Raw genomic sequence first — 26,331 nt, forward strand, 5'->3', positions numbered from 1 at the left:
TGACACTCTATAAGCTGCAAGGCTAGTCAGAGCCCCTGTATCTTCTGTTTATATTGTCCTGGGAATGCCATGTAAGTAAGAGGGACTAGCCTTCTGGAGGCTAAGACACATTAACTAGAACCAAGGGGCCCCACCCAACAGCCAGCACCAACTGACAGCCATGCAGAGGAGACCATCTTGAATCTTCCCTCCTAGGAGATGCTCCAGTTGAATCCAAGCTTTAGGAACAAACCCAAATGCAGAACTTATACGCAGAGAGGTTACAAATACGGATTTTATAAAAGAGGGCATGAAACAGATATGAAATCTGATAGATTTCTATATTGTCCCTAGAAATGGTCTGGTTATAGGCATGTAAATTTTGCTCACATAATAGCATAAGTAGCCAACAATATCATCACTATAGCCAAAATGTTCCTTTCCTCTACTCTTTCCTTCAGTTTTCCTTCCTGCTATTGGCTCATGTTCCTTCATATCCATGGACTTTCTACTTTCCTTGTTGCTTTGAATCAGTCCTGACCCAGACAGAATCCCATCTCATAAATGAGTTTTTAAAATAAATATAAAGTCCTTATTGATTTCTTTGTTTTATATAACTTCTGGTTCACTATTAACCTCTTGACTTGTTTCTTAAATTTGTACAACCAAAAAAAAAATGTGCAACTATTTTCCTCCCATTAGCCTTCCCCACAGATGATAGGTAGTACACCATATTCTTCTTTCTCTAATGACACTCAGCATTGTCTATAAGTTCCTACAGTTCAGGGGTCACAACTTAGTATATTTTAAAATACCCAGTGTGTGACACAGCATCTAGTATCATTGCCTGTTTACTAGATATTTGATCAGCTAAACTAGGAATAGCAGGTGTTCAGTATTTTTTGGACAACTGAGTCCTTTTATCATCAATCTGGACCCAGAAATGGAGGGAAACAGACATCCAAAGAAGACAATTCTTCTGAACGCTGATCTCTTTATGAGTATCACAGAAGAGAAACATTTGGCCTCAGGGAGATGGAGTGCAAGCAAGTAATGGGTAAGAAATTTTGGTTGGGTGTTTTTGTATTTTGCCATTTTCAGTTTTTATGCTTGTTTTTTTCTGTGTGTTTTTCCCCTCCAGTGGGAAGTCAAGGGTCTATGTATGAGATATGTAGCTTCTGGGAAGGAGAGGAGGGAGAAGGTGAGCCCTTTAAGTCTGTAACTTCCCTCCAGGGTGCTAAAGCCAACAGTTCCATAAACCAGGAGCCAGAGACTCCAATATATACGAATAATGACTATCAAGGGGAGGCTTTATTGCTTTGCGGGATATTTTTCTCCATTCTACTAGTATTACCTCCATCTTCATCACCACCTAGCATTCAAATGTAGAAATGTAATGTAGAAATAAAGACATTCCGTAATAGGGACACCTGGGTGGCTCAGTTGGTTAAGTGTCAGACTTTTGATTTCAGCTCAGGTCATAATCTCCTGGTTCTTGAGTTTGAGCCCCACATTGGGTACTGCATTGGTGGTGCGGAGCCTGCTTGGAGTTCTCTCTCTCTCTCCCTCTCTCTCTCTGCCCCTCCCAACCAGTCTCTCTCTCTCCCCCTCCCAACCAGTCTCTCTCTCTAAAAATAAATAAATAAACTTAAAAAAATATATCTATAATAGGGAGATACACACTTAGTGTTATTCCTTCCAGAAAGGCAGGATGACAGGTCAGAAGAAAGAAGAGAGGAAGGAAAAGGAGAGAATGAGGAAATGTAAGAAAATTACGACAACATTTCCCGCTATTAAACAATCCTTCCTTTGGTCCTAAGCCTCTAAGAAATGTAAAGAATTAATTACAGAAAGACTAGGTGATAAAAGTCCTTCATATAACTCAATAAGTGGCCAGGAAACATTATTGAACTCATTTATAATTGAATATCCTGCCATCGGGGCAGATTTAAAGAAGGGTAAACTTAAAGAGACATAACAATATTAAATGTTCTTTAGTCTTTTTAAGGTTTGTGATTAAACATTCTTTTTAGGGAGACCATTGGGGCTGTTGTGGAGCTTCATTTAGGCAGCAACAGGAATGGAAGAGTATGTGATTTGTACTCGGGCATCTTAATTTAAATAATTATAATATCTTAAAGAAAAATGCATCTTAACATCTTCAACATTTTATTATATCTGACAAGTTCAGTAAAAGGGCACCTATCTATTCGTGCATTATGCGTCATATGTTCTGCACACTCATTAAAAATAATGAGAACATATTTAAAAGTCATCGCCCAGAGAATCTTTGGGGACGGGGCATAAGAAGAGGTAAGTGGCAACAGATTGTGATTTAAGTGTCTATCCCTGTTTTATCAGCCCCCTTAGGAGGGGGGAGGGGAAGAAGTAGCAATCTTAAGCTGACATTCTTTAATGATAAAGATCACACATTTCCCTGAAAAAACAGGCAGATGAAACACGTTCAAACCTCCAAATACACTTTCAAAATGAAATGGACTGTAGTGGCAGTTTCACATGTTCGGTATTTACTTTGATAACAGCTGGACAAGTTAACCACGATCAATTAAGGCTGTACTTTCTTTTCCTTAATCTTTTAAATATCCTTTACAAAATGAATGCATTTCCTTATCTTACACCAAATGTACCTTAACAAACGTAGTGATCACAGGCAGAGCGGTAATTAAGCAAATCAAGGTCACCCCCCCGAGTTTTGTAACCACCTTCTTATCCAGCTGCTCCATGTCAACAGCTGGCATGAATTATTGGAAACATTTGGCTAACTGGATAATAAGAGGGATATAATCTGTGGTTGGCTACAATATTAATTCTTCTGAGCTGTTTAAACATGTATGTTTAGAAAATTCTTTTTTTTTCTAAACTCCAGAAGCCTACTCGTGGCCATGGTGGCCACTCCTAAGACATATGTTTTGTGCCACCAGAGGAGAGCCGAATCTCATGGCTCTTCACCCTTAACATTGCAGGAGAATGTAATTAGGTCCCAGTCCTCTGAAATGTCACAAGAGCCTCTTTTCAGCACAGAACACTTCCTCTTCCACTACCTTCCACCCTCCAACAAAACCAGTCTTGTGATAAAAGTCATTAAGGATTTTCATTCTGACACCTGGAAGCCATACAACCAGGCAAATGGGCCACACCGCCTCCGTGTGTTCTAGTAATGCCGAAACGGAGCTTTTATCATGATCTATGTTATCAAGGCTAGATTTTGCTGACAAGGGATCAGTAAAATTCTTTCAAGTGTAAGTACTTGCCAGGGAGTAGCGAATGACTCCTAATCCCTCAGCCGTGTGGGCTACTGAACACATTAAAAAAATTGGCAAACATTAAGGACCTAGTCACTTAGGTCAGAGCATAACTGAGAGAAGCTGTGATGCTCAACTCAGTCAGGTAGAAATCTTAATTTTTTTTTTTTATGTTGACGCAGTGTAAATTTTGGTAAAGGACAAGGTCTCTGTGCCTCATTTTCCCCATTTTTAAGATAGATAGGAACAGCTAAACGTAGATGCTTTGTGACAGTAAATGATGATCACTTACTTAAGTCTCTGAAACCTTTGCCATGAGCTCAACCATAGCAGGATGGGGGATGGTAGAATATGGTCCATGTAAGGAGCCATCTTGGAGACAGAGAGGAGGGGAGAGGGGACGTAGGGGTAACTGCAAACAAAGACCAATAACCCAATCTTCTAAACTGCTCTAGAAGTACCTCTCTTTGGTATGTGTTTAAATCTACAAGTTACAAGGTGGCACATAACAAATTTTGAGCACAATCAAATTGAGTGTGGAAATTTAAAAGCACAGTCAAGTTGGACCTGAAGAAGTCAAGTACAATTGAGTTTGCCTAAATGAATCAGGTGTAATTGAGCTGAGTAACTGGATTGTGCTCAGCACTGGCCCTTTGCCAAAATGAGGGGCACATGACGAAAGAGACACAACTCAAGCGGTCTTAAACTTTTCACAGAATTATATTTTTAGAACAAAAAACTGTTTGCAGAATGGAAACATAAAGTTGGAAATCTGGTCATGACAGCTAGTCAGTTACAGTTACTAAGTTACCTATAGGCCTTTTGCTCTTTATAAGAAAACCACTATTCCGATGATTCTCAAACTTGACTAAGCATCAGCACTATTGAAAATCTTGTTAAAATAAATCATTTTTTATTTTTTAAATGTTTTATTTATTTCTAGGAGAGAGAGAGAGACAGCGTGAGCAGGGGAGGGTCAGAGAGAGGGAGTCACAGACTCCGAAACAGGCTCCGGGCTCTGAGCTGGCAGTCAGCACAGAGCCCGACGCGGGGCTCGAACCCACGAACCGCGAGATCATGACCCAAGCGAAAGTCGGACGCTTAACCGACTAAGCCACCCAGGCGCCCCCAAATAAATCATTTTTTAAAATGTTTTAAATTTTAAGTAGGCTCCACACCCAATGTAGGGCTTGAACTCATAACCTGAGATCGAGAGTCACATTCTCTATCAACTAGGCCGGCCAAGCTGCCCTAAACTATATCTTTAGCTCCAATCCTAGAGTTTCTGATTGCTCAGGTCTGAAAAGAGCCTGCGAATTTGCACACGTAAAAAATTCTGAGGTAATGCTAGTCTGCTGATAGGAGACCACAGTTTGAGAACCACTTCAATTGAGATGAAATACTTAAAAAACATTTTAAGATACTTTTAATATTTAAAAAGATCGAATATTTTAAAATACTAGGCAATAATACTTATTATTTGTGTATGTCTTTATAAGTAAATGGTACAACTAATTTGATCATGCAAATGTATTCATGATCATTTAAACTATCTAAATTGTCATTTACATTCTATCAATACTATCCCTACCACACCACTGTCTTGGTGTAGCTATAAGTAGATATTGCTAATGTTCTGAAATTTGAGGAAATTGCTGCATATTATCTTCGCTTGGTTTAAAATAATTGTAGCAGTAAGGGTAATGCATTAAATACAGATTAGACAGACATAGAGAAGGAGCCACAGCACCTTTGATAATACCTTTTCCAACCTTCTATACCATCTGCTTTAATAATGTGTAGCTTTCATTTATTCAAACAACAAATATTTACTGAATGTAAAATGTGCACTAGGCACAGGAAATAACAACAGAAGATAGTGTTATTTGACACTCACCACATATTAGCGTCTATGCTCAGCTAATTCTCACAACAACCTTATAAGGTAGGTGCTGTTACTATCCTCATTTGACAAATGAGGAAATTGAGGCACAGAGAGGTTAAGTAAGACTATAAAGCAGGGTCTTTATGTGTCCTATTGTAAACACTTCACACAGAGTTAATGCTAACAGTCTCTTAGGTAGGCACTACTCTGATCCCAGCATTAGAGAAGAGGAATGGGGGCTCAGAGGAGTAACTTAATCAAGTCCATTCAGCCAAGCAGTGGTAGAGCCAGGATGCAGCCTGGCCGACTGATCCCAGATCCCAGGCTCCTAACGATTACATTAAAGCCAACTACAATAAGCTCTTAGCAGGTACCCTAAAGTCTTTTCCACTCCTTCCAATTTATTCCAAACAACACAATTTCTCATGTTAGCCCTTGCTCAGTAAGCTGTCAAGTTGGGCTGCCTACTATCTCCTTGATGTATTTTATGTTTTCTAATCTCAGTATTTGAAGATGCTTTTTCTTTCCCCCCTCGAAGCCCTGCATTTGAAATCCTACTCAATTAAGACCTTTCACAAATACTGCCCTGCTCTTAAAGGTTTTCTCGGCCCCCCAACTTTATAATCCCCGTAATGGATAATCCCCATAATTAATTGGATAATTTGATCAACCCATAACTATTTTTTTCTTTATAGGTAGAAGCTCCTTGAGGACTTGAATGCATTTTATTAATCTCTGGAGTTCACGCTGCGGGGCCATGACTGGGATTGACTGAACACTGGCTGAATGAAATTACACGAAGGAGGGAAAAAAATTATTGAAGAGAGAAGCAAAAATGGAGACTCTATTTTAGCAAGGATTCCACCATAAGTCACAAGCACTGTGAACTATTTGGAGAACCCATAAAATATAGCTGCATTTTGTTTTCTGCATAATTATTTAAATTTCAAAACATAACTCTTGCACTTTGGTTTAGGTAGACAAATCATTCCGAAATCATCCTTCAATTTCTGCTACTTATCCACAAATAGCTGCTATAATATTCATTCTTCCTTAAGTACCTTGGTTAATTAAGCATGGAATCATTTGAATCTAACAGCCAAAGGGAATAAAATAATATATCAGTTAAATGAGGTTCATCTAAGATTTCAAACGAAAATTCTTGCATGATTTATGATATTAAATAATTTGACATTTGAAGGTATGAATTTTTCACTTCATAAGAAGATAAACAGCCAAGGAGTCGGAGCCCCCATGTCATTTGCAAAGATAGTTGCAGGGATGGGTAAATATGGTCGTGCTGGAATACACTGAGCTTGGCAGCTATTAGGGGAGTGGCCACACACATGTGTATCTTTCTTTTTTTCCTCAGCAAAAGCAATATTCCTAAGTGAAGGTCAAATCCAAATGACAAACATGGCTAACTTTTGAATCTCGATCGTGCTGGGCAGGAGCAACTTGCCTGCTTGAAATATAGTTAATCCCACTTGCAGAGGCCAGCATTTAGTAGCAGGCAAACTTGGCAGGTAGAAATTATAAATATGTTTGAAATTTTCTCAGCTCGTTTTACCCACCAGGGGTTGCTGTGATTTTTGGGATAATTTAAAGATATGGCAGCAGGTCAGAACATGAAACATTAAAGAGGTTAACAAAAAAATGGCACGCCGTTCTTCCCCCCCCCCAAGAAATGAAAGAAGGCATGCACATGGGTGTGCATGTCCATGCACTCACATGACAAACAACACAGTCTTTCTCTTTCTCTCTGAAGCTCTCAAAAAAATAATAAATAAAGGCACAGAATCAATAGAATACCTTTAGTTTGTCATGATTTTTCCTAAACTGACACTTTGCATAAGAAAACAAGATTTCTAGTGATCAGGGATGAAAGAGAACTCGAAGAGCATGTCTGTTCCAGAACACAGCCAACAAAGCACTGATTAAGTAGTGCAGTTTTATTTCACTGCAGACACCACAGTTTCACCTTTGGATTCTATTACCAACACTAATCTCAAAGTCCCTTTTGCAAAAATGTTCCTTATATGAACACCTCTTTAATAAACTCTCACACAGTCAGGGGGTGAAGACATCAAAGAATCTTCCAGCCTGGGATTCTGGAAAGATTACCTTTGAAACACAGTTCTTTTGGTAAAGATACTAGAAAGAGCTAAATAGTTGTGAGGCTAGTACATGAATTCCAATCATCCGATTTTCAGCCCCGCCTGCCACAGATGGCATGAAGGTTGGCTCCATGTGCTTCTAAATTTGTGATCCTAACCAGTTGCTCAGGAGGAAGGACATAGACCCGCGAATGAAAGAATTCAGCACCGTACTCATGTGGCAGGTCAGGAGAAACGGCCAGGAAGTGGGTGCTCAGGCCTTTGGAAGGACAGAGGGTCACATCTGAGAGACCATCCTATATCGGGACTTCCTGTGTAACTGCCAACCACATGCTCCCTTGGCTGTTAAGTGTTGAGACTTTACAAGAAGCTAAGACAAGGAAATAAGGAAGATTTAACTGTCAGAAAACAGGCAGAGCAGTGCTGTTAAGGGGGTTGAGAGAGCGTGAAACAGCAAGGCTTAAGAAAAGGGCCAGGACGGTTTCTCAGAACAGGAAAACAATAAACTCGGTTTGTTTTCTTCAAAGGAGATAGAACAAGACAAAAGCAGGAAGTGCTGTCCTTCCTCATCCTGCCAGATTTTCAATGGAAAGTCAAGTGTGTGCATCAATCATGATAAGGGAGGAGAGACCAAAGTGATAACACCTTCAATTTCTTGAAAGAAAAATAGAAAAATGCATCACGTAGCACACTGTTCTTCATTTTGCTCTTTCAAGGAGTGCAGTGCGTGTCACACTATGAAGTAACTCACAGTGAAATAGTACTATGCATGCAAACATGACCTCTCTTTAAACTTCCTGTAGGATTCTTGCTACTTAGCACTCCAGGAAGGCATTTGGGCTGGACAAAGAAGACTATCCCATATTTCTCCAGAACAAAGATTCTGGGTCCACACTACTTTGGCGCTTGTAATCATCAAGAATTCAGTGCTTTGCTGTGGCTACAATGAATATTCCACATGTTTAGATAATTACAAGTCAAATATTTTTGTAAAGAGTCTAGGCTGTCAGAGAATTCTAGGAGAATGGATACTAACCACATGCCTTCCAAATTTGGTATAAAACTAAAAAACCAAAGAGAACAAATAAGTTATCTGTACTCAGAGCCTCACAGTTGCACAATTAATCTAATATGCTCCTTGGTGGGCTTGGCCTATGATGTCACTTTTGGGGACAGGAATCAAATTTCACTAAATTCTATTAAATGAGAGTGAACTAATATATACAAGCTGCCTGACTTATGGATTCAGTTTCAAACCAAAAAAAAAAGTTTTTTTTGGTAATTCAGTATTTTGGATACCAGTATGTATTTTCAAATACTAATAAAAAATCACTGTTCAAAATAGCAGTTAGTCCCAGGCAAGCCTGAATAAATGTATTTTTGAATAAATGTATCTGAAGTATATCAGGGCGCCTGTGTGGCTCAGTGGTTAAGCATCTGACTTCGGCTCAGGTCATGACCTCATGGCTCATGAATTTGAGCCCTGAGTCGGGCTCTGTGCTGACAGCTCAGAGTCTGGAGCCTGCTTTGGATTCTGTGTCTTCCTCTCTCTCTCTCTGCCACTCCTTGCTCCCGCTCTGTCTCTCAAAAATAATAAATAAACGTTAGTATATATATATGTATGTATATATATGTGTGTGTGTATATATATATATATATACACATAGTTATGTTTTTATTGTGTTTGATTCTACAGAGATGGCAAGGTACTAGAATAATTGCAGCTGACATATATTGAGAGCTTACAACTGGCCAGAAAGCATGCCCAGAGCTTTCCATGGATGATGTCTTCTTATCTTCACAACAATTGTATGGTATAGATGCGGAAACTGAGCCTTAAGAATCATTTTGTGAGCGGCTCTAAATCACACAGAAACATTATACGATGGTGAGCTTGCAAAGTTGAACTCCAGAGACAATACTAAGCCTTAAGCAACCTCGGCTTCTAGTTCCTGAGCAATAAGGCACCATCACTATGTTCCCTAACCACATTGGACCCGTAGTTTTCATGTGGAAAATTAGAGTGAGAAATACGGATTCTTTGGGCTCCCTTTACTCTGAAAATTTTATTATTATATTTATTAACTTTCAGATGCAATTGTATTTTGATTGAGAATGCATTCAGAGTTTCAAACTGTGGTAAGGTCAGCATCCCTCTCCCTGTTACCTGGGGCAGGCAGAAAGCTTCTAGGAAGAAGAACTTAGCTGTGACGTTAGGGATTCTAGTTCTAGAAGACATATAAATAGGAAAGGGGTATAAGAAACTACTAGATGGGAAACTAGGGCCTCATGAGGGTTTAAGTTCTTAGTTGGAGCTCTGTTAATTTGGTGCTCTTCTGGCTGGAATGTTTCTCTTTCTATGCAGGGTTTTACTCATTCCAGGACCATAGTTTAACAGAACACACAGTCAAAAACTTCTTTCCTTGTTCTTATCCCTGAAACAAGTATAGTTTTCCAGAAGTTTTATCTCAAGCAACCAAAGAATTGGACAAGAAGTATAAAGGCTTCCTGTTGTATACACATGCTGCCTCCTTTTAATTATTTCTTCTCACTGTGACTCTTGGAGAGAAAGACTAAAGTCTGTTCATAATTGAGGGGTTGAAAGAAAAATCCACCTGCATTTTAGAAAAAAAAATCTGGACTCCAAGTTTCTGCAGCATTTCTTTTTAGGAAGAATAAGAAGCTTCAGTGAGGAAATGAGACTTAAATTCAAGATTCTTCCTTCCAAAATGGCTGGGAATGGAGGAGTCATGGGGAGGAAAGGAGGTGGGCAGTATAGTCTTTATAATCTTCTTCCCTTCCCTGCTTTAGTGCAGATCTTCCTAGAGCATGCAATAGGGGAAAGGGAAAAATGGACAAGATGATGTGAAAGAGAAGGAAGGACTGGAAACATTGAGGACAGGGTGTCCTTTGGTCAATACTAAGGAGCATTAATATATGAGAGAGGTGATTCAGGAAGGCTGCATATTCAAACACGAATATAAGCATACAGAACAGACTATCAGGCTTACAGTAGACATGTTAGAGCATATCTACTCTTACCATGTTATCAATGGGAGAATTTTTTTCTAGAGCATGTCTAACAGATGATGGTAAGGCAAGCTCTGTTTCAATATTCTAAGTCACCTATTTTCTTCTTGAACGGCTTCAACAGTTAGAAACTACTGTAACTTGTAATATTATCACTTCCAAATATTTGTTTTGGTACCAGCTCAAGGAGGGCGGGAAATGAGTCTTAATTATTTTTGCATTCCTAGAACCTCCAACTTAGTGCACAGCATGTACTTCATAGATTGTTCGTCAAATGATACTAAGTATATTAATTCATACAATAACTCCTTACCTATTTTGTAGCAATCAAAATATGTCCTAAATTTTCCCTTTTGCAAGCTAACTACAGTCAGTTTTCTCAACCAATCCTCACCAGTTCTGATGATATAACTCTGGGAACCTATCATATTACTTATATGTACCTCTGGCATTTCATATATATATTCAAAAGAAATAAAATTTAAAAAGAAGGGGTAATCAAAAGTCCTTTTGTCACATCTATTCCTTTTTACTATTAGTCATAAAAGTCATGTGAATTTTCTATAGTCTTCTTAAATACATGCGTCAATAATAAAATAATATGTGTTCATTATTTTAAAAATAAGAAAATTAAAATCTCTCATAATCCCAACATTCTGGGTGCATTTCCCACCACTTTTCGGATTTTTTTGTGAAGATATTTTAATGTAATGTGATCATACTGTATATATCATTTTATACTTAGTTTTTAATTTAATGTACTATAAGCATTTTCTCATGTTATTATCAGTTCTCCACAGAGACTACTTTAAGTCGCTATTATATTTCATTGAAGAGCTACCTAGTTATTTACCTAACTAATACCTTATGGTTGTACAGCACCCAATATCTCACTACAATAAACAGGACTTTAGAAAAAAATTTTTTCCACATCTTTGATGATCAGTTTAGGACAGATTACTAGAAGTGTGGTTAGTAGGTCAAAGGACATAGATTTTTAACAAGACTTTTGAAATTCTCTTCCTTAGAATATGCTTCCCAGCCCTCAAGACTAGATTCCCTTGTTACCTGTTACCAGAGCGCCTCACAATTTTTTTTCATAACCATCATCATTTTGAATACTTGGTTATATTTTCTTTCCTTTTAGATTGCAAACTGCATTAAGATAGGGCGTGACCATTTTTGCTGACTGCGTCATGCATAAAGCTAACACAGAGCACACAAAGGATATTTTATTTAGCTGAATAATGTTAAATTGCTTCCTTAAAAGGATGTTTGAATTGGTACCCCAGAAGCACTGTTGGCATTTCTCCAACTCACTGCATTATCATTGTAAAGCTATGATACCCCCAAATGGGACAAAATACTTAATGTGATTGAATTTTTGTTACAAATGAAACCTGTGACTTAGAACTCATCTTTCGACTATTATGAATTCACTGGGTATGTTAAACTGTGCACCAAAGATTCGGTGAGACTGTGACCTGAACATTACCAGCTCTCGGGGAAGAAAAGTTCCTTCCTGACGGGCGATGACCAGCGATGCTGTCTCTCCCTGCTTGGTGCTCCTCAGCATGGCCACGAGCTCTTCCTGAGTTCGTCCAGTGACATCTCTGCCATTTACCTAATGGGTGCCATCATATGAACACATCACAACACTTTCCATCTCCTCCTGCCCTAGATGGTTTCCACAAATAAATAGCAACTGGGCTTTACAACCAATAAAGCTCTCAAACGATGAAAAGTGTACACATGGGCCCAAACCAACTATGTCCAAAGTACCAGCACTGCTCTGACCATCATGACTACGTTGCTAGATCCCTTTAGATACTCAGTAATTAATAGTTTCTCCTAGGATATTACATTCTTAGGAAAGGAATTTCAAAGTGACAGCAGAGAATCATTCCTTAAATGGGAAAGATGTTGATGGCGTAACTGGCACCGTTTTCTGCTAATGCTTAAAAACAAACACTGGACCACGATCACGTAGCAAATTTCTCTGGAAGTAAAAGTCTTCTGTTACAATTAGTATTCTCCATATTTGAAAATTATAGCCACCAGGTTATGACAGATTATTGAAAACTATAATTTGGAGCTATACTAGATATTTGGTGCATCTTCTTTCATAATCTAGAACTATATAAAAATACATAGTCTTGCTTCTATGCCATGAGAAAGTTAAATGAAACCAGTCAGCTTCAATGAGGACAATTTCTTGAAAGGTAAGTTATCAATATATATTTTGCTAAGAAGATGATGCTACCGAACAAAAATACTTGGGGAGAGGTCTCTTGCTTTGGGGTGTTTCAAATGCCTCTTTATAGGCATGGATCAACATGAGACAGGCTGGCGTATTCCTGGCGGAAATTTAAAGAAACTGTTACCAGAGTTCAGCTATAACTCTGAACTTTCTTAGCCCTACTTGCATTTATGATGAATTCCTGGGTGACCCAAATTCCCAGGGACCCTAAGAGGTAGATATAAGGAGAAAATAGGGAAGAGTTTTCAGTGTTACTTATCCTTATATCACCCACTCTATGGGGGGTTTAAAGTCAGGTGTTTTTTTTTTAATATAATTAAAGTCCTTATCTTGTCTATAGGTGATAATTTTCAATTTTTATATTCAAACCATAAATATTAATGTACTTGTTTAAATATGCAGGATGTTTTATTAAAGATTTAAGTTCCAATTCTTACCTCCAAAATTCTGTCCCCTGATTGCAGGCGGCCATCTTTTATTGCTGCTCCCTTTGGTAAAATATTTTTTACAAAAATGGGACCAGGCCCATGTATGGAAGAGTCTCTGGTAACAACAGTGAAACCCAGTCCTTCAGGGCCTAGTGTGTAAGACCAGGAAAATGCACGGTCACCTTAAGTAGAAACCTTGAAGTGAAATCTACCTAATTTAGACAAATGTTGAGTAAGTAAATATTTACATTCCAGCAAATATTCTAAATACACTTCAGTTGTTCTGACTGCAAATACAGATTATAGCTCCCGACAGGCCATGAAGGTTTCAAAGTGAATTTAGGGCCCAATGCAGATGTGTAACACTTTCGTTTATTGAGGTATCAGAAGAAACACCACATGTTATCCATAAACCCAGGAGATTGATTTCTCAGTAAACTATGAGAAGCCAAAGGCCATCTGACATGAGTTTTGTCAGGCACTCTCTCAGCTAGCCTCCCTGCAGCTACCTGCACCTGGGTCTCAATTCCTGGATGCTGAGTCCCACTGTCATATCCAATCTTACATATCCAATCTCTCTTACATATCCAATCTCTCCCCTCCAGTATGTGGTTTTTACTTTGTCTGAAGGTATGCTCAAATATCTCAACCCTAAAGAATGCTTACTTCAATCTTACTTTTCTTCAGCCTTCCATCGCCAATGACCTACCCATGACCACATCCACTAATTTTTCCTATTGTGATCTGTCCCTTTCTCTAGCTTCGACACCTCTTCCCAGTTGTGTTCTTGAAATTAATGGTTTTCATATCTTTGGTTTTCATATCTTTATTTTCTGATTATTTTCCCACCTCTCTGATCACATCATGTCTGTCACTCTCTCATACCCATGGTTTTCCCACATGAACATGAATGTTTCCCAAGGCTTCTACCTGGTACAATTTGTTCTCTAGATTCTCTGCCTTGGTCAGCTCCAATTACCTTCTCCCTATATATGCCACCTAAATCTCTTTGTCTCTAATTTCTCTGGTGTCAGCTTCCTACATATGACCATGCACATATTTCTACCAGCATTTCAAACTTCACTATGACCTACCTTCTCTAATTCAGATCCTGGGCTTTTCACATATACTCATCTATTAAAATTTCTAGTAATGGTATCACCATTGAACAAACCACTTGCAATTCTCTCTCTCTCTCTCTCTCTCTCTCCTACATCCAGTCACCAGACAAGGCATACATATTATATTTAGACAGATGCAGTGTATCCTTTATTAAGACTTCATTGTTTGATCTCTTCTTCGGTATATCATTCTGCTGTCAGATTAATCTTCCTAAAGTACAGCTGTGATGTCCATATTCTTTATTTTTGCATTTAAGTCTTTCTGATGGAGTCTTAAGGTTATGTTCTGTGTCTGATTTATCTGTCCTCAAAGCACTCGATCCCATGTCTTATACATAGCTGGATAATTTGTATAAAAAATACCCAAAAACCTTGATGCATTTATATGAAAAGTCTAATTGCTAAGCACACTGGAGAATTTGTACTTCCAAGTCAGTACAGTTTCTTCTCAGTACAGAATTCTTAAGGGAGGACAAAATGTTGACCAGAAGATCTCTCAGAATAACCACTATATCGTAATTAAGGGTATATGCTATTTTCTTTGGATATTTGTTAATAAGTATTTTAAAACTACCTTGTGATCATTAAATCCTGTATTAATTCAGAAAAATTTTGAGCTTTTGGTTTCTTTTGAACTGAATCTTGAAAATCACATCAGATTGCAGAAGGCTGCAGTGGGGGAAGGGATTATCAGGAGGTTACAAAATAAACAAAAGCACAGAAGCACATGAATGCTTATGTGTGTATGTACGTATAATAGTGCATAAATATGTATGTATATATGTTCCCTAGTCTCGCTGACCTGGGCTTGTAATCCATAGAAAAGTTGAAAAAGATGAAGGTAAGGTTATACAGGCTTTTAAAATTAAGTATGTCTTAAAAAATTGTTGGCAATGTTGAATTAGCGAAATTTCAATTATATAATTATATATAATAATTATCAATTATAATGACCACATACTTTCTCTTTGAGAACTAAATATTTAGCTGGTATAAAACTATCGTAGAGAACCAGAAATGATATATGCGCTTTTTAGACTTGATCTACAAGGTGCAAAAATCGCTTCTCTTGCTGAAAAAAGGGTTCCACTGGATTTCAGTGCTGCTTTAGCGTTATGTTCTTCTCAGGTTTGGAATGGTTCTTTCCATCTCCCAACATGTCTTTATCATTTTTGTTTTGTTTCAAATACTCTATACTCTCTAGAAAGAACGAATAAAAAAGTAGTACAATTTCAAGAAATTTAAGTTCCCTACTTAAATCTATTCTTTGATACAATTAAATGGAGAATTAACAAAATTAGCCTTAATGCATTTCTCTTAACCAGTTTTACATGTTACAATAATAGAATGCTATTAAGCATAATTTAATAATTACCTTTCTTTAGGTCAATCTTAATTTTCTTTGCATTTTTCTTGCTGCCAAACCCCATGAGAGGGGAGAGTGAGGGAGAGGCTGGCTTTCTACCCAGTCTTGGGACTCGGGGGCTCTTGCTTTGTTGCAGGGAAGTCACTGCATCTTCTTCAGGACTCCCTGTTCCTGTGAGATTCACTGTTTTTATTCCGGATATTCCATGCACAGGAGGCGGCAGCTTTGTTCTCAAAACACCATCGTTGTTACCAAAAATGTTAAGTGGTCCGATGACTGATTTCTCATACTGTTCACGGTTTTGAGGTGGAAGCACGTGAAGGAGAACATTCGGGGATTTCATTGCCTGACGGAAGACATCTTGAGCCCTTCAAAGAGAGGGGGTAAATATATAATGCCACCATGTCTTAGCATGGCCCCTAATGCACCCCAAACCACAGCAACAGGAGAGCACAGTACCTCAAGTATAGGAGAAAGTGTCACTATTACTATCAGGATGGCAGCAAACCAAGTACTAGTTACCACTATGACTTGGCCATGAGGTGCCCAGACACTGGGCTGGCTATACTCGCATCCCTAACTGTGCACTAACATGCACAATTCTCTCGTTTAATCTTCTTAACAACTTCCTTAATATTCTCATTTCCTCTTACATAAGTATAATTCACTCTTATTTTGCAAAATGAAGAAACTGAGGCTCACAGAGATTAAATAACTAGTCCAATGACCCAGAGCTTTTCATTAATTCCAAATCTGAAAGTCCACCAGAAGCAATTACTAGAGTAGATATAAAAGCAAACTCTAATGTTAGATGAAAAAAAAAAATTATATCACTGATCAGATTATCAATTCATTTCCTTTTAGGGCTTTGTTCTAAAGTACAGGTCCTCAGTAAAATGGGTTGCATTCCAGAATTTCAGTTCTGGCACAAACATTTCTTCCTGGAGATATTTACGGTACTGGTTGTGCCAAATGTCATAGCGAATTATCAATCCAATACATACCCTCCCTGCTATTCTAGTACAGAGTACCTGTATTTTTTACTTTTTTGTCTTAGCACTCGGTGTTTTACTTCAGTTTTCCTGCTACCTTTTCTCTCCTTCATCTTTATGTCTCCTTGTACCTCCTGACTACCTTTCCTAGCCTGTCTTGCCAACAAGATCTACATAAAAGGGTTACAGGAAAGCTGGGAGCCAGACAATTCTTTCTTCTCCTCTTTCTCGAAACTCAAGTGATGGTGGAACCCCAGCAGCTATCTGGTGATCAGACACAACTTAACGAGAGCAGCCTCTTAGTAAGGAGGGCAAAGCAGAAAGATGGAAAACGCCTCTTTTGCTGATGCTGGAGGAACTGCCACAGCACCTCTGGACCGCCCTCGTCTGCACTTACTTGTCTTTAGGAAAAAAATAAATAATCTTGTTTAAGCTACCTTTATTTTAGGTCTCTGTCATTAACAACCATACCAAATAATAATTAATCATAATTCCAACTACCATCTGAGTGCCCCTCTCCCACCCACCAACCTCCACTATAACCTTACTTCTCCATGTTGGTAGGGGAGGGGGAGAAGATCTCACAGAGGCAGCTCAAATCCTCTGGTAGTTCCTTGACTGGGAGTCAGTTTCTACTGCACACTACCTTCGTATTGAATTTTTATGAGCCTCAGTTTCCACCTTGCATGCCTATCAAGTCCTTGTAAAAAAGTACAATGGTATTATTTTAAGTGTTTATTTTTTTGAGAAGAAGGTTTGTTTCTTTATTTATTTGAGAGAGGGTGCAAGTGAGTGAGAGGCAGAAAGAGAAAGAGAGAGAATCCAACAATAGGAAAGGGGGAGGGGGAGAGGGGAGGGAGGGAATGAATCCCATGCTAACAGCAGGAGCCCAAAGTGGGCTTGGCCCGAGAGCTGAAGTCTGATGCTTAACCAACTGAGCCACCTAGGCGCCCCACAGTCTTTATTTCTTTCCATATTTAAGCAACCATGGTCTTGCCCATGACCACTTATACCACCTCCCCGCGCCAGCAAACATACAAATATTGACAGAGAATGGTGCAGAGAATATATACTGTGAGTTGTTTTGGTCAGAAAAAAGAGAAGCTGGTGATCATTACTAAGGAGTTTTAATTAGTACTTATTCCCTTGTTCTGGAACCTCACCACAATGCCAACATACATTAAAAAAATAGGCATCAGTGCCGCATACTCTAATACTTGGCTATGAAAACTTATTCCCATATCATTTTCATATGCAGAAAAATGATTTCTTGGGGGAGAATATTTTAATTCTTTTTCATTTGTTTCTATTACTGACTGAGTCCTCACTGACATCTCTCACAGACATTTAGGTTTAAGGAAGACTGCAGACACAAGCTGCTTAATTAATAAGCTGAACTAACCGTCTGTGAAAAGAGTCATTAAATACCAGTTTAACTGACCCATATCCCAAGCAAAACAAACCCATCTATTGATGATCCAAACAGACAACCAGGCAGGAAGGCTTGCTGTATTCTGCCGTTTACTATTCCTATTCCTACGGCTGACAGGGACATGTGCGGGCTACCTTTGAGCATGCTCGCACATCAGATGCATCTGAAAAGGGATGTCCTGGGGTCATTCAATGGGGACTGACCAGAAAATTCTACCTACTCCCTACAATTCTGACCACCAAGAGCTCAGTGATGATTGTTAAGTTTTCCAGGGATCAATACAGTAAATAAAATAATGACAAAAATGCTTACTGAGCAAAGGATTTGTCTACGAGGTCCACGTTGTTGATTTTTACAATACATTCATTTTCATGAAATAGTCCCTCCCGCTTGGACCTGCTGTTTTCTTCAATGCCACGGATGAAAAGTCCTAGAATCCTAAATGCAAAATTGAGGTTGAAATAGAATTATTGAGTAATAATACACTAATTATTTCTCCACTTGCACCTATTCAGAAGTATTGATTTCTCTTTATGAAATAAATTACACTTTATATTCAGGCAACTGTTTGTCACTTAAATCCTTAGTAAAAACAAAAACAAAATCCACTGAGAGAAAAAGCCCTTCAGGACAGATAAACATCAACATTGACCCAGAGTCCACCGGGCCACCACTCTATTGCCATGCGGTGTTCTTGGAAAAGGCCCCCATAGCTCTGTGGAGTGAGGACACAGAGGCCTCTGGTTTGGAGACGGCTGATTGTAATAAGTATGTTAGTGCCAAAAGAACCCGAGGCTTAATCAAGGGAGAGGATTAGGTATTCACCATACTTTTGTGCAATCTTACTACCTGCTCCAGCAATTTGCATTTTAAGAAGAAAGCAAACAGTTAAGCACAGATCATCCTGTTCAGTGTAAAAGGTGGTTCAGTCTCATTTGTGAGTGTCCCTGACTTGAGTAAATGTGGAGCGTTTCCCTCCGTCAGGACAAAGGAAAAGGAGGCACGGCTACAGGATCAGGACAATTAGTCAGTATGAGCTTGGCATAGAGTAGAAATTAAAAACAAGCCCTAAAAACCTACAGACATTCATAAGCCCTGTCTTCCTAGGAGGATTAGGGGAAGAGGGTATGTAAACTGGATCAGAAAACTGAGTAGGATCTGGGTAGGGGGAGAGAAGAATACACATGGTAGCAGGAGGAAGCCTGTGTACTTATGTGGGGTGCCAACGCTGTATAGGGAGGCCACAGCCGCACTGAGGGGCCTCGGACACTAATTGATGGGCTCAATCTAATGAGGCTGGAGCAGCAGGACAGCCACCACTCACTGCTTCTGAGGGAGACAGTGACATGATGGGGCAGGGCTCTGGGAAGACTTGTGTGAAACTTCAACCAGAAAGCGTTGGGATTCAGAGAGGACAGCTGGAGGCTAACGGTGCTTTGTGGCTGTGGCTCAGAGTCAGGAGGGAAGGGGCTGAACAAAAGGAAAGGAGAAAAAACTATAGCAATAAAGAATTAGATTGTGTGTGTGTGTGCGTGCGTGTGTGTGTATGTGTGTGTGTCTGACATTTTGGTAGGATCTAAAGTCAAAACTATGAAATCAAACTTGTGTATATTTCAGCTATTTCACATATGACATAGCTTCCTCCTGGGCCATGTCAGGGGTGTGCGTCCCCAGAATAAGACAGAAAGATACGTCCTTCCAAGAGGAATCTGCTGGGCATGGAGAAACAGCCATCTCCGTGTCCCCCATCCTCTTGTCTTTCACCTTTGCCTTTTTTTTTTTGGTTTTTGCACAGCCCCTTTGTATTAAGTCTCAGACCTGAATAAAATAGGAGGACATTTTACACGTGGATGACAGGGCCATCCATGGAGAAAGAACAGTGTCTAATGAAAGTCGAGGAGAAAACTGTCTTCCTGTTTGCAGCAGCCACACAGTGAGGCCTCTGCCCCCAGGGTCCCAGTCCATTTAATGAGCTCATGTCATCTGAAGACGGCAAGGCAGTGGCACATGTGGTGATATTTAGGTCTCTACTCCAATGGATGGAGGAGAGAGTCACGCCACCTACAGTAGGGAAGGGTCAGGGTCATGGGCACAAGTGTACAAGGGGTGTTATATACACTGCATTCCTACTTCTATGTCAGTAAACTCACCATAGTCTGTGTGCAAGAGAAAAGGGACCAAAGCTACTATTTGATAAAGGATCTGAGATTCGAATTAATATTTTTAAGACCCTAATCCTACCTTAATCTCATAATGTAATATTAAAAATTGACCTATTCAACATGCAAAAGAAGAGGAAGAAGAAAAGGAAAGAGAACAAAATAGTGTTTCTTTCCTAAATTAAACAACTCTCTAATAGTTCACATTTTGGATTTTTGTTATGGTGGATTCACAATAACATGATCCATTAGGAGGCTCACATGTGGTTATAAACGAGTTTATGTAAGCGATATTTTTTTAACAAGCATTCAAGTCTTCCTTTAATTTAATTCAGTACATCATCAGTCATGTAATGTTACTCCCTAGGATTTAATTTCACATTTTGGGAGATGAATTAATTCTTTCAGGCCACTGGGTTGCAATTTAGCTGGCATATTACAGCTGGAGTATGCCATGTGAACCTCACTGATCTAAATAGCCTAACTTTCCATGAAAAATTTATTGACAGAATAAGCTCAACTGTAAAACCCATGTGTCAGAGGTAATTTTGGTAAGATGTAAAACTGACTGATTTTATTAGTTTGGTTCCTGGCAACGAACCACTCTTGCCTTCTCTATTCCACAGAAGGGATGGACGCCCTCCAGTTTGATTTCATCCAGACCAGTACAAGAAGGCTCAGAAAAGAGTCCCTCACTATCCTCTTTGGCCCAAAATTGTGGGTTGTGGTGGTGGTGTCTTCTGGGACTAAGGCTCTCGGGACTGAAAGACGAATGCTGCTGAGGAATTATATACGCTGAGACGAACCAGTTAATTTGCATTAATGAGCAGTGATAAAGGAGGCTGAAATCCACTGCCCTACAGAACAAGAGGGGTGACAATTGCTTCTTTTTCTTCTAATAATCATTTAGAAACTAACCCACCCACACTCCTTGACCCCTTCTGTTTTTCTCACTGTATCACGGGCCTTGGCTGCTCTACAAGCTTTGCATTTTTATCTAAATGTGTCCTCTCCTTACATTACGTGTTATTCCTCACCCATCCTTCCTTCTCTGTCATATTTAGCTGTCTTTACTATGAAACTAAGGTATACTAGTCTATCTTTATTGAAAAACAATTAGATTTCATGCTTTTAATTCTAAAAGAAAACCATTAATTTCTTTTTCTTAAGTCGACGAAATGAAATTGGTTTTAATTTGCAAAATTCAGTTTTGTGTATATTTGTTTCTTACTGTGGAAGCCAAGGGGACTCCATACAAGTGGCATTCAACACCCTATGCTGTGCGCCCTAATGAATCCGTTGAGGCCTTATCTAGTACAGCCGCCACTGTACTGCACTCAGATTTTCCTATTCAACAACAGGTATGGGAGTACTTTTCTAAAAGAAAAACTATACATATACACATGAAGAAATTGGAGGCAAAGTCAATTACAGTAGTCTTAGTAAATAATTAAATGTAAATTCCAATTTAAAATAATGACACAAGCCAATAAAAGGAAGGAAATTAAGAACTAAGTATACCACTATGACCTTAACTCACCCCCGCCCCTCACCCCCAGTCCCTGTGCTCACACACTGAAACCATATGGCATTATGAAGTCAGACACTTGTCTGACACGCTCTATACTCAGTTGCATCTAAACACATGGGTTGAGTTAAGTGTGCTGTTTCAGCCTGTACTCATTACTTCTTAACTTTTATTGGCTCATGTCTCCACTTCCATATTATTTTTTATGTTTTTTAATTAAATTTCCTTTCTATAATACTAATGGAGAGCAAAATAATATATATAGAACTATTTCACCAAGTTACTGAACAGTTGACCATGAATTTATAAAAGTTCATTTGTGAACCAGGATTTTTTGCTTTAGTCATAATATTAATAATACCGATAATTTACACATTCATATGTTGTTTTACAAAGAGTTTTCATATTTTCAATGCCATTTAATCCCCATAACCTTGATGTGAAGTAGGTATTCACAAGAGGGAAGCTTAGAGGACTTGCTCAAAGTTATGAAAGAGAGAACACTGAGATTCAAATCCAACTGTTCTGAATCCAAGTATAACACTCTTTCTATTCTTCAAGGCCTATACTAGAAATCTGAACCAGGAAGGAGAAGGGAAAAAAAACAATACATTTTGGTGTGTTTCTCTCATTTGTTGTAAGAGAAGGTGATTTCTGGTCTGTAGGGCCAACTTGTTTTCTGAACTATTGAAAATGAAGTATGGTGACTGTCACATTGTACATTTCTTCATGTTTTGGAAATTGGGATGATCTTGTGTTCTATTCCGATTTCATTAAGCTAAAGGGCCTGGTAATTTAACCGCTCTGGTATTTCACAAAGCTCTATCGGTACACTTCTGCCAAAAGCCATTAGAATTTCTCATGACAACTGTATAAATACTCTTCCTGTCTATCAAAAACAACCTCAGCTTGTCCCGTGTCATAACCCATAACATTTATAAACAGGCTTATTAACACATACAGGAAATGAAACAATAAGAGCCACTAGCTTTTCAGTTCATTTCTTTTTAGAGTTCATTCCAGGAAAAGCTTGGCATCAGATGTTATTTGCAAAAAAAGGTGATGACTTTGCAATTACAGGTAGCAGATGGCTACCTGCTGAAAATGATGCCAACCAAAATATCATGACTAAATCTACTTTCCTGCTATATGGCAGACTGAAGTGAATAAAAATTCAGAATCAGTAAATTAATACTATATAACCTTTGGGAAAATTTTTGCTCTAGAAAGAGCAATGGAGTGTGGGGGTATAGTTCAGGATTTTGTGTGACTTTGAAAAAAATCAATGGATTTTTCTGGACTTTGCTCTCCTAAACTAAGACACTCTGCCCTTTCAGTGATGCATTTAATATAAGAAAAATTAAATTAGAAAATTAATTAAAATTATATCATGGGTGAGAAACTGATCTTCTTTTAAGAAAAGCCGTTTCTTTTAAGATAGCCTTTGTCAATATCAATCTAGTGCTAAAGGCAGTCATCTTATTGAACAATGACATAATATCTGATACTAGTCTTGTAAAGTTGTTAAAAGAATACTAATATTAACTCTCAGACACATACTTTAATTTCCATCAGAAAATCAAGTTTTATATTCAGTTAGGTGGACATGAATTTCAAGAAATGCTGACAGTTAAATTCTCCTTTGCCACTGCGGATTTAACAATATAATTTCAAAAGGACATGGTATACTGTTTTTAAATGATTACATTTTATTTTAGAAAAAATGAGCACATTGGCATTTTACTACTATACTTAAAATCATGAAAACATATAGCTTCTGATATAGCCACTTATAATGCTAGAATATTTATTATCCTAAGTTCTATATACCTGAGCAGTATTGGGAAATACCAGTTGGGATCACTAAACTCACTTTTGAATTGTATTTAGGAATATAAAAAAAAATCTGTGGCAATATTTGTCCAAAACTATGTTAAAATCTTTTCCAAGCATTCTGTTTACTACATGTCACTGATAAGAACACTTTAAGAAAATACTTCAAAATTAATTGTGAATGCAGAAATTGTGATATAATTTCTTTTCCATGGTGTCCTTTAAGGAAATGGCTTTGTTTCTAACACTTAAGTAGCCAACAGACGTATATATTGAGGCATCTATCTGAATGACGGAGATACATATTTAATCCTCCTCTGAAATGTGTCTCGGAAAATGAGCTGAAGTCAAGTTTTTCATTAGCATGAGCTTCTGATATAAAGAAAACATCTTACCTTCCACTCAGAGATGAAAAGAAAGGCACTACATGTATTCCCAAGGGGCCACCTTCCCCAGAAATCTCCACTGTTCTTGTCATATCACTGGGGCAGGAAAAAAAAAAAAAAAGAGCACAGATGAGACTCTTAAAAAAAAAATGAAGCATAGTATAGAAAAACACAAAATTTAGGATTATATAAACTACTGTAAATTCAACAGCGGAGATGAAATCAAAGGAGTATATGATCTGCTGGTATGTTCACAAGATCCAGGAAATAAAAATTTTTAAGACTATCTGATTTCTAATTTTTTTTCCCTAGAAGAGAAACAAATGGAAATAACGACCCATAAAAATAACTTCATACTTAAGTTAATCTGCATAAATCAACATATTTAAAAGGATGTACACAAAAAATGAAATTTCTCCCCATTGAGACATACTTGAAATTACTCAACAGATGATAAAATACATGGAATTAAGCTTATCTATGCTTAAGCATAAAGTAGGCTCTCCTCCTCAGAACAGGAAAATTGAAATAAAATATGTATTTATCAGAAAAAGCACAGGCTTACATTTTACAACAGTGAAGCCACAGTTGGTAATACATATGGGCATGTTTAGAGCATTATAAATCAAAACTCAGACTTGCCTTTCAATAAGGCATCAGTTGTATTCAATGGAACAATTCTAAATTTTCACCTCCTACTTTTTTTTAGAGGTAGAGAAAAGAGTTGTAAAGTCTGGAGAAAATGTATTATAGAAAGAAATAGAAAGCCTGACCCGCCTAACCTACTCCAGATTAAGGAGCGAATGAGCTAGAAACATTAATAGAGAGTGTGTACGACTGAAATATATATGACACTGGGAAACTTTGAATAATAAAGAGTGGAACTAACAAGTTTTTATGAAGATGAAAAATAATAACCGTGAACAATTATCGGCTCCTTTAATCCCACAGACAGAAAATAAAATTGCCAGAGGAAAAATGATAAAGTTGAAGCAAACATCCCTGTTATGGAAATTGTAAGCAGGTCTCTTTTGTTTCCTATTTACATGAAAATGACCTGAAACTGGATGTCAAATTAAGAGCTACAGCTGTTACAAATGCTTCTCTGTTCCAAATTGAAAGCGGTGAAATTTTGGCCCCTTGCTAGAAAGTTGAGAACAGCATATGAAAGCAAAGTGCCTGATGAATTCCCTCTGCATGCAGTGCTCTCTGAATTATCAGCAATCTATAATGAATATATTAAATATAGTAAATATATTCTCATCAGTGGAGTAGGCTTATTTTTAATGTATTTTTATTGCAAACTTATCATTAGGAACTGTAAGAAAGAGCATGTCAGTTTCTAGCATTTGTGGAATATGATGGAATTTCAAATCTGATAATAAATTTCAAATGCGATTTGCTCAGATATTGCAGATATGTTTAAAACTTGTTCAGTCAAGCAGGTTATATCAGAGGCCTCGAATAAAAGTTAGAAATAAAACAAATCTTAAAGCGATAATATCATGTGATAAAATAGATTCTTCTTGATAGTTCTGGTGTGAGAATACAGATATTATATAAATACACATATATATGAAATACTATGTATAGGTATACATTATATGCCCTGAATATAAAATATCTGGTGGACAAAGTTTTATAGCTTTTAATGGACCACAAAGCAACAATTTTTATATAATAACAGATTTATAGTGCATTCATAGGTATTTGAGGAAGAATAAACCCAGAGTATTAACACTCTAGGCTAACAGTAGTGTTCTAAAGACTTTTAAAAACAAAGACAAAAATTTTGCTTAATCATTAAAACTTTTATAATCATTAAACCTTTATAATGTATTTTTATACTTTTGCACTTAAAACAAAACACAAATCTTTCTTAATAAATCCATTAAATATCCACATGCTGATAGATAGCACTTATATGTATTATATAGAGGCTTTCAGAATGTATGTGTTTAGTACAGAGTTCAAAATTTTGGCTTAAAAATTTTTAGGATGGCTTTATGAATTTTTTGTCTATTTTGCAAATATTTCTTTACCTAGCTCAAATCCCCTCCTATAAAACATAATAACTTTTATTAAGTCATTTTATGTCATTGTGAAATGAGTGAAATCTGGAGATGTGTCAAGGAATAGGTTGGGAATGAGGTAGAATTTAAGGATGAGGTGAAGGCCTTCTGCACATATTGTTTGCTGTTAACACACACACACACACACACACACACACACACACACGCACCACCAAATAGAAACCTCTTGCTTCATCATCTTAAGATCAAGATAAATTGAGTAGTGCTTCATAAGAGATGCATGTTGTAAGACTACTTGGAGAACTAATAGTAAAATTTCTTTAAATAAATATGTTGATGATGGGTGAGCAGTTAATAGGTATGCTTATGATTTATGGAGCAATGTGTTCTAACCATTTACTGAACAAATACACTGCTATCATGTTCCAAGACCTGCAAGAAGTGTCAGGAATCCCTTGGAGGGTTCCCAATCTTATATGGGAGAATGACAGTTAAAATAAACTGTAGTGTATGTGACAA

General features: G+C 37.8%; 1 protein-coding gene across 4 annotated transcripts in view; it reads right to left on the reverse strand.

Annotated features, from left to right (window-relative positions):
• Window positions 1–26,331, reverse strand: part of PARD3B (par-3 family cell polarity regulator beta) — a 997,354-nt gene that overhangs the window by 434,327 nt on the left and 536,696 nt on the right. For all 4 annotated transcript variants that reach the window (XM_077770171.1, XM_077770172.1, XM_077770173.1 and 1 more), the window contains exons 6-10: window positions 23,789–23,875; window positions 18,186–18,311; window positions 15,459–15,817; window positions 12,972–13,111; window positions 11,770–11,898 (exon numbers count right to left, since the gene is read on the reverse strand). In XM_077770171.1, coding sequence (XP_077626297.1) covers window positions 11,770–11,898; window positions 12,972–13,111; window positions 15,459–15,817; window positions 18,186–18,311; window positions 23,789–23,875 — 841 coding nt within the window. The remainder of the gene's footprint in view (window positions 1–11,769; window positions 11,899–12,971; window positions 13,112–15,458; window positions 15,818–18,185; window positions 18,312–23,788; window positions 23,876–26,331) is intronic.

Source organism: Crocuta crocuta, unplaced genomic scaffold, assembly GCF_008692635.1.
Source record: "Crocuta crocuta isolate KB4526 unplaced genomic scaffold, BGI_CrCroc_1.0 scaffold478, whole genome shotgun sequence".
NCBI classification, from domain to species: Eukaryota; Metazoa; Chordata; class Mammalia; order Carnivora; family Hyaenidae; genus Crocuta; species Crocuta crocuta.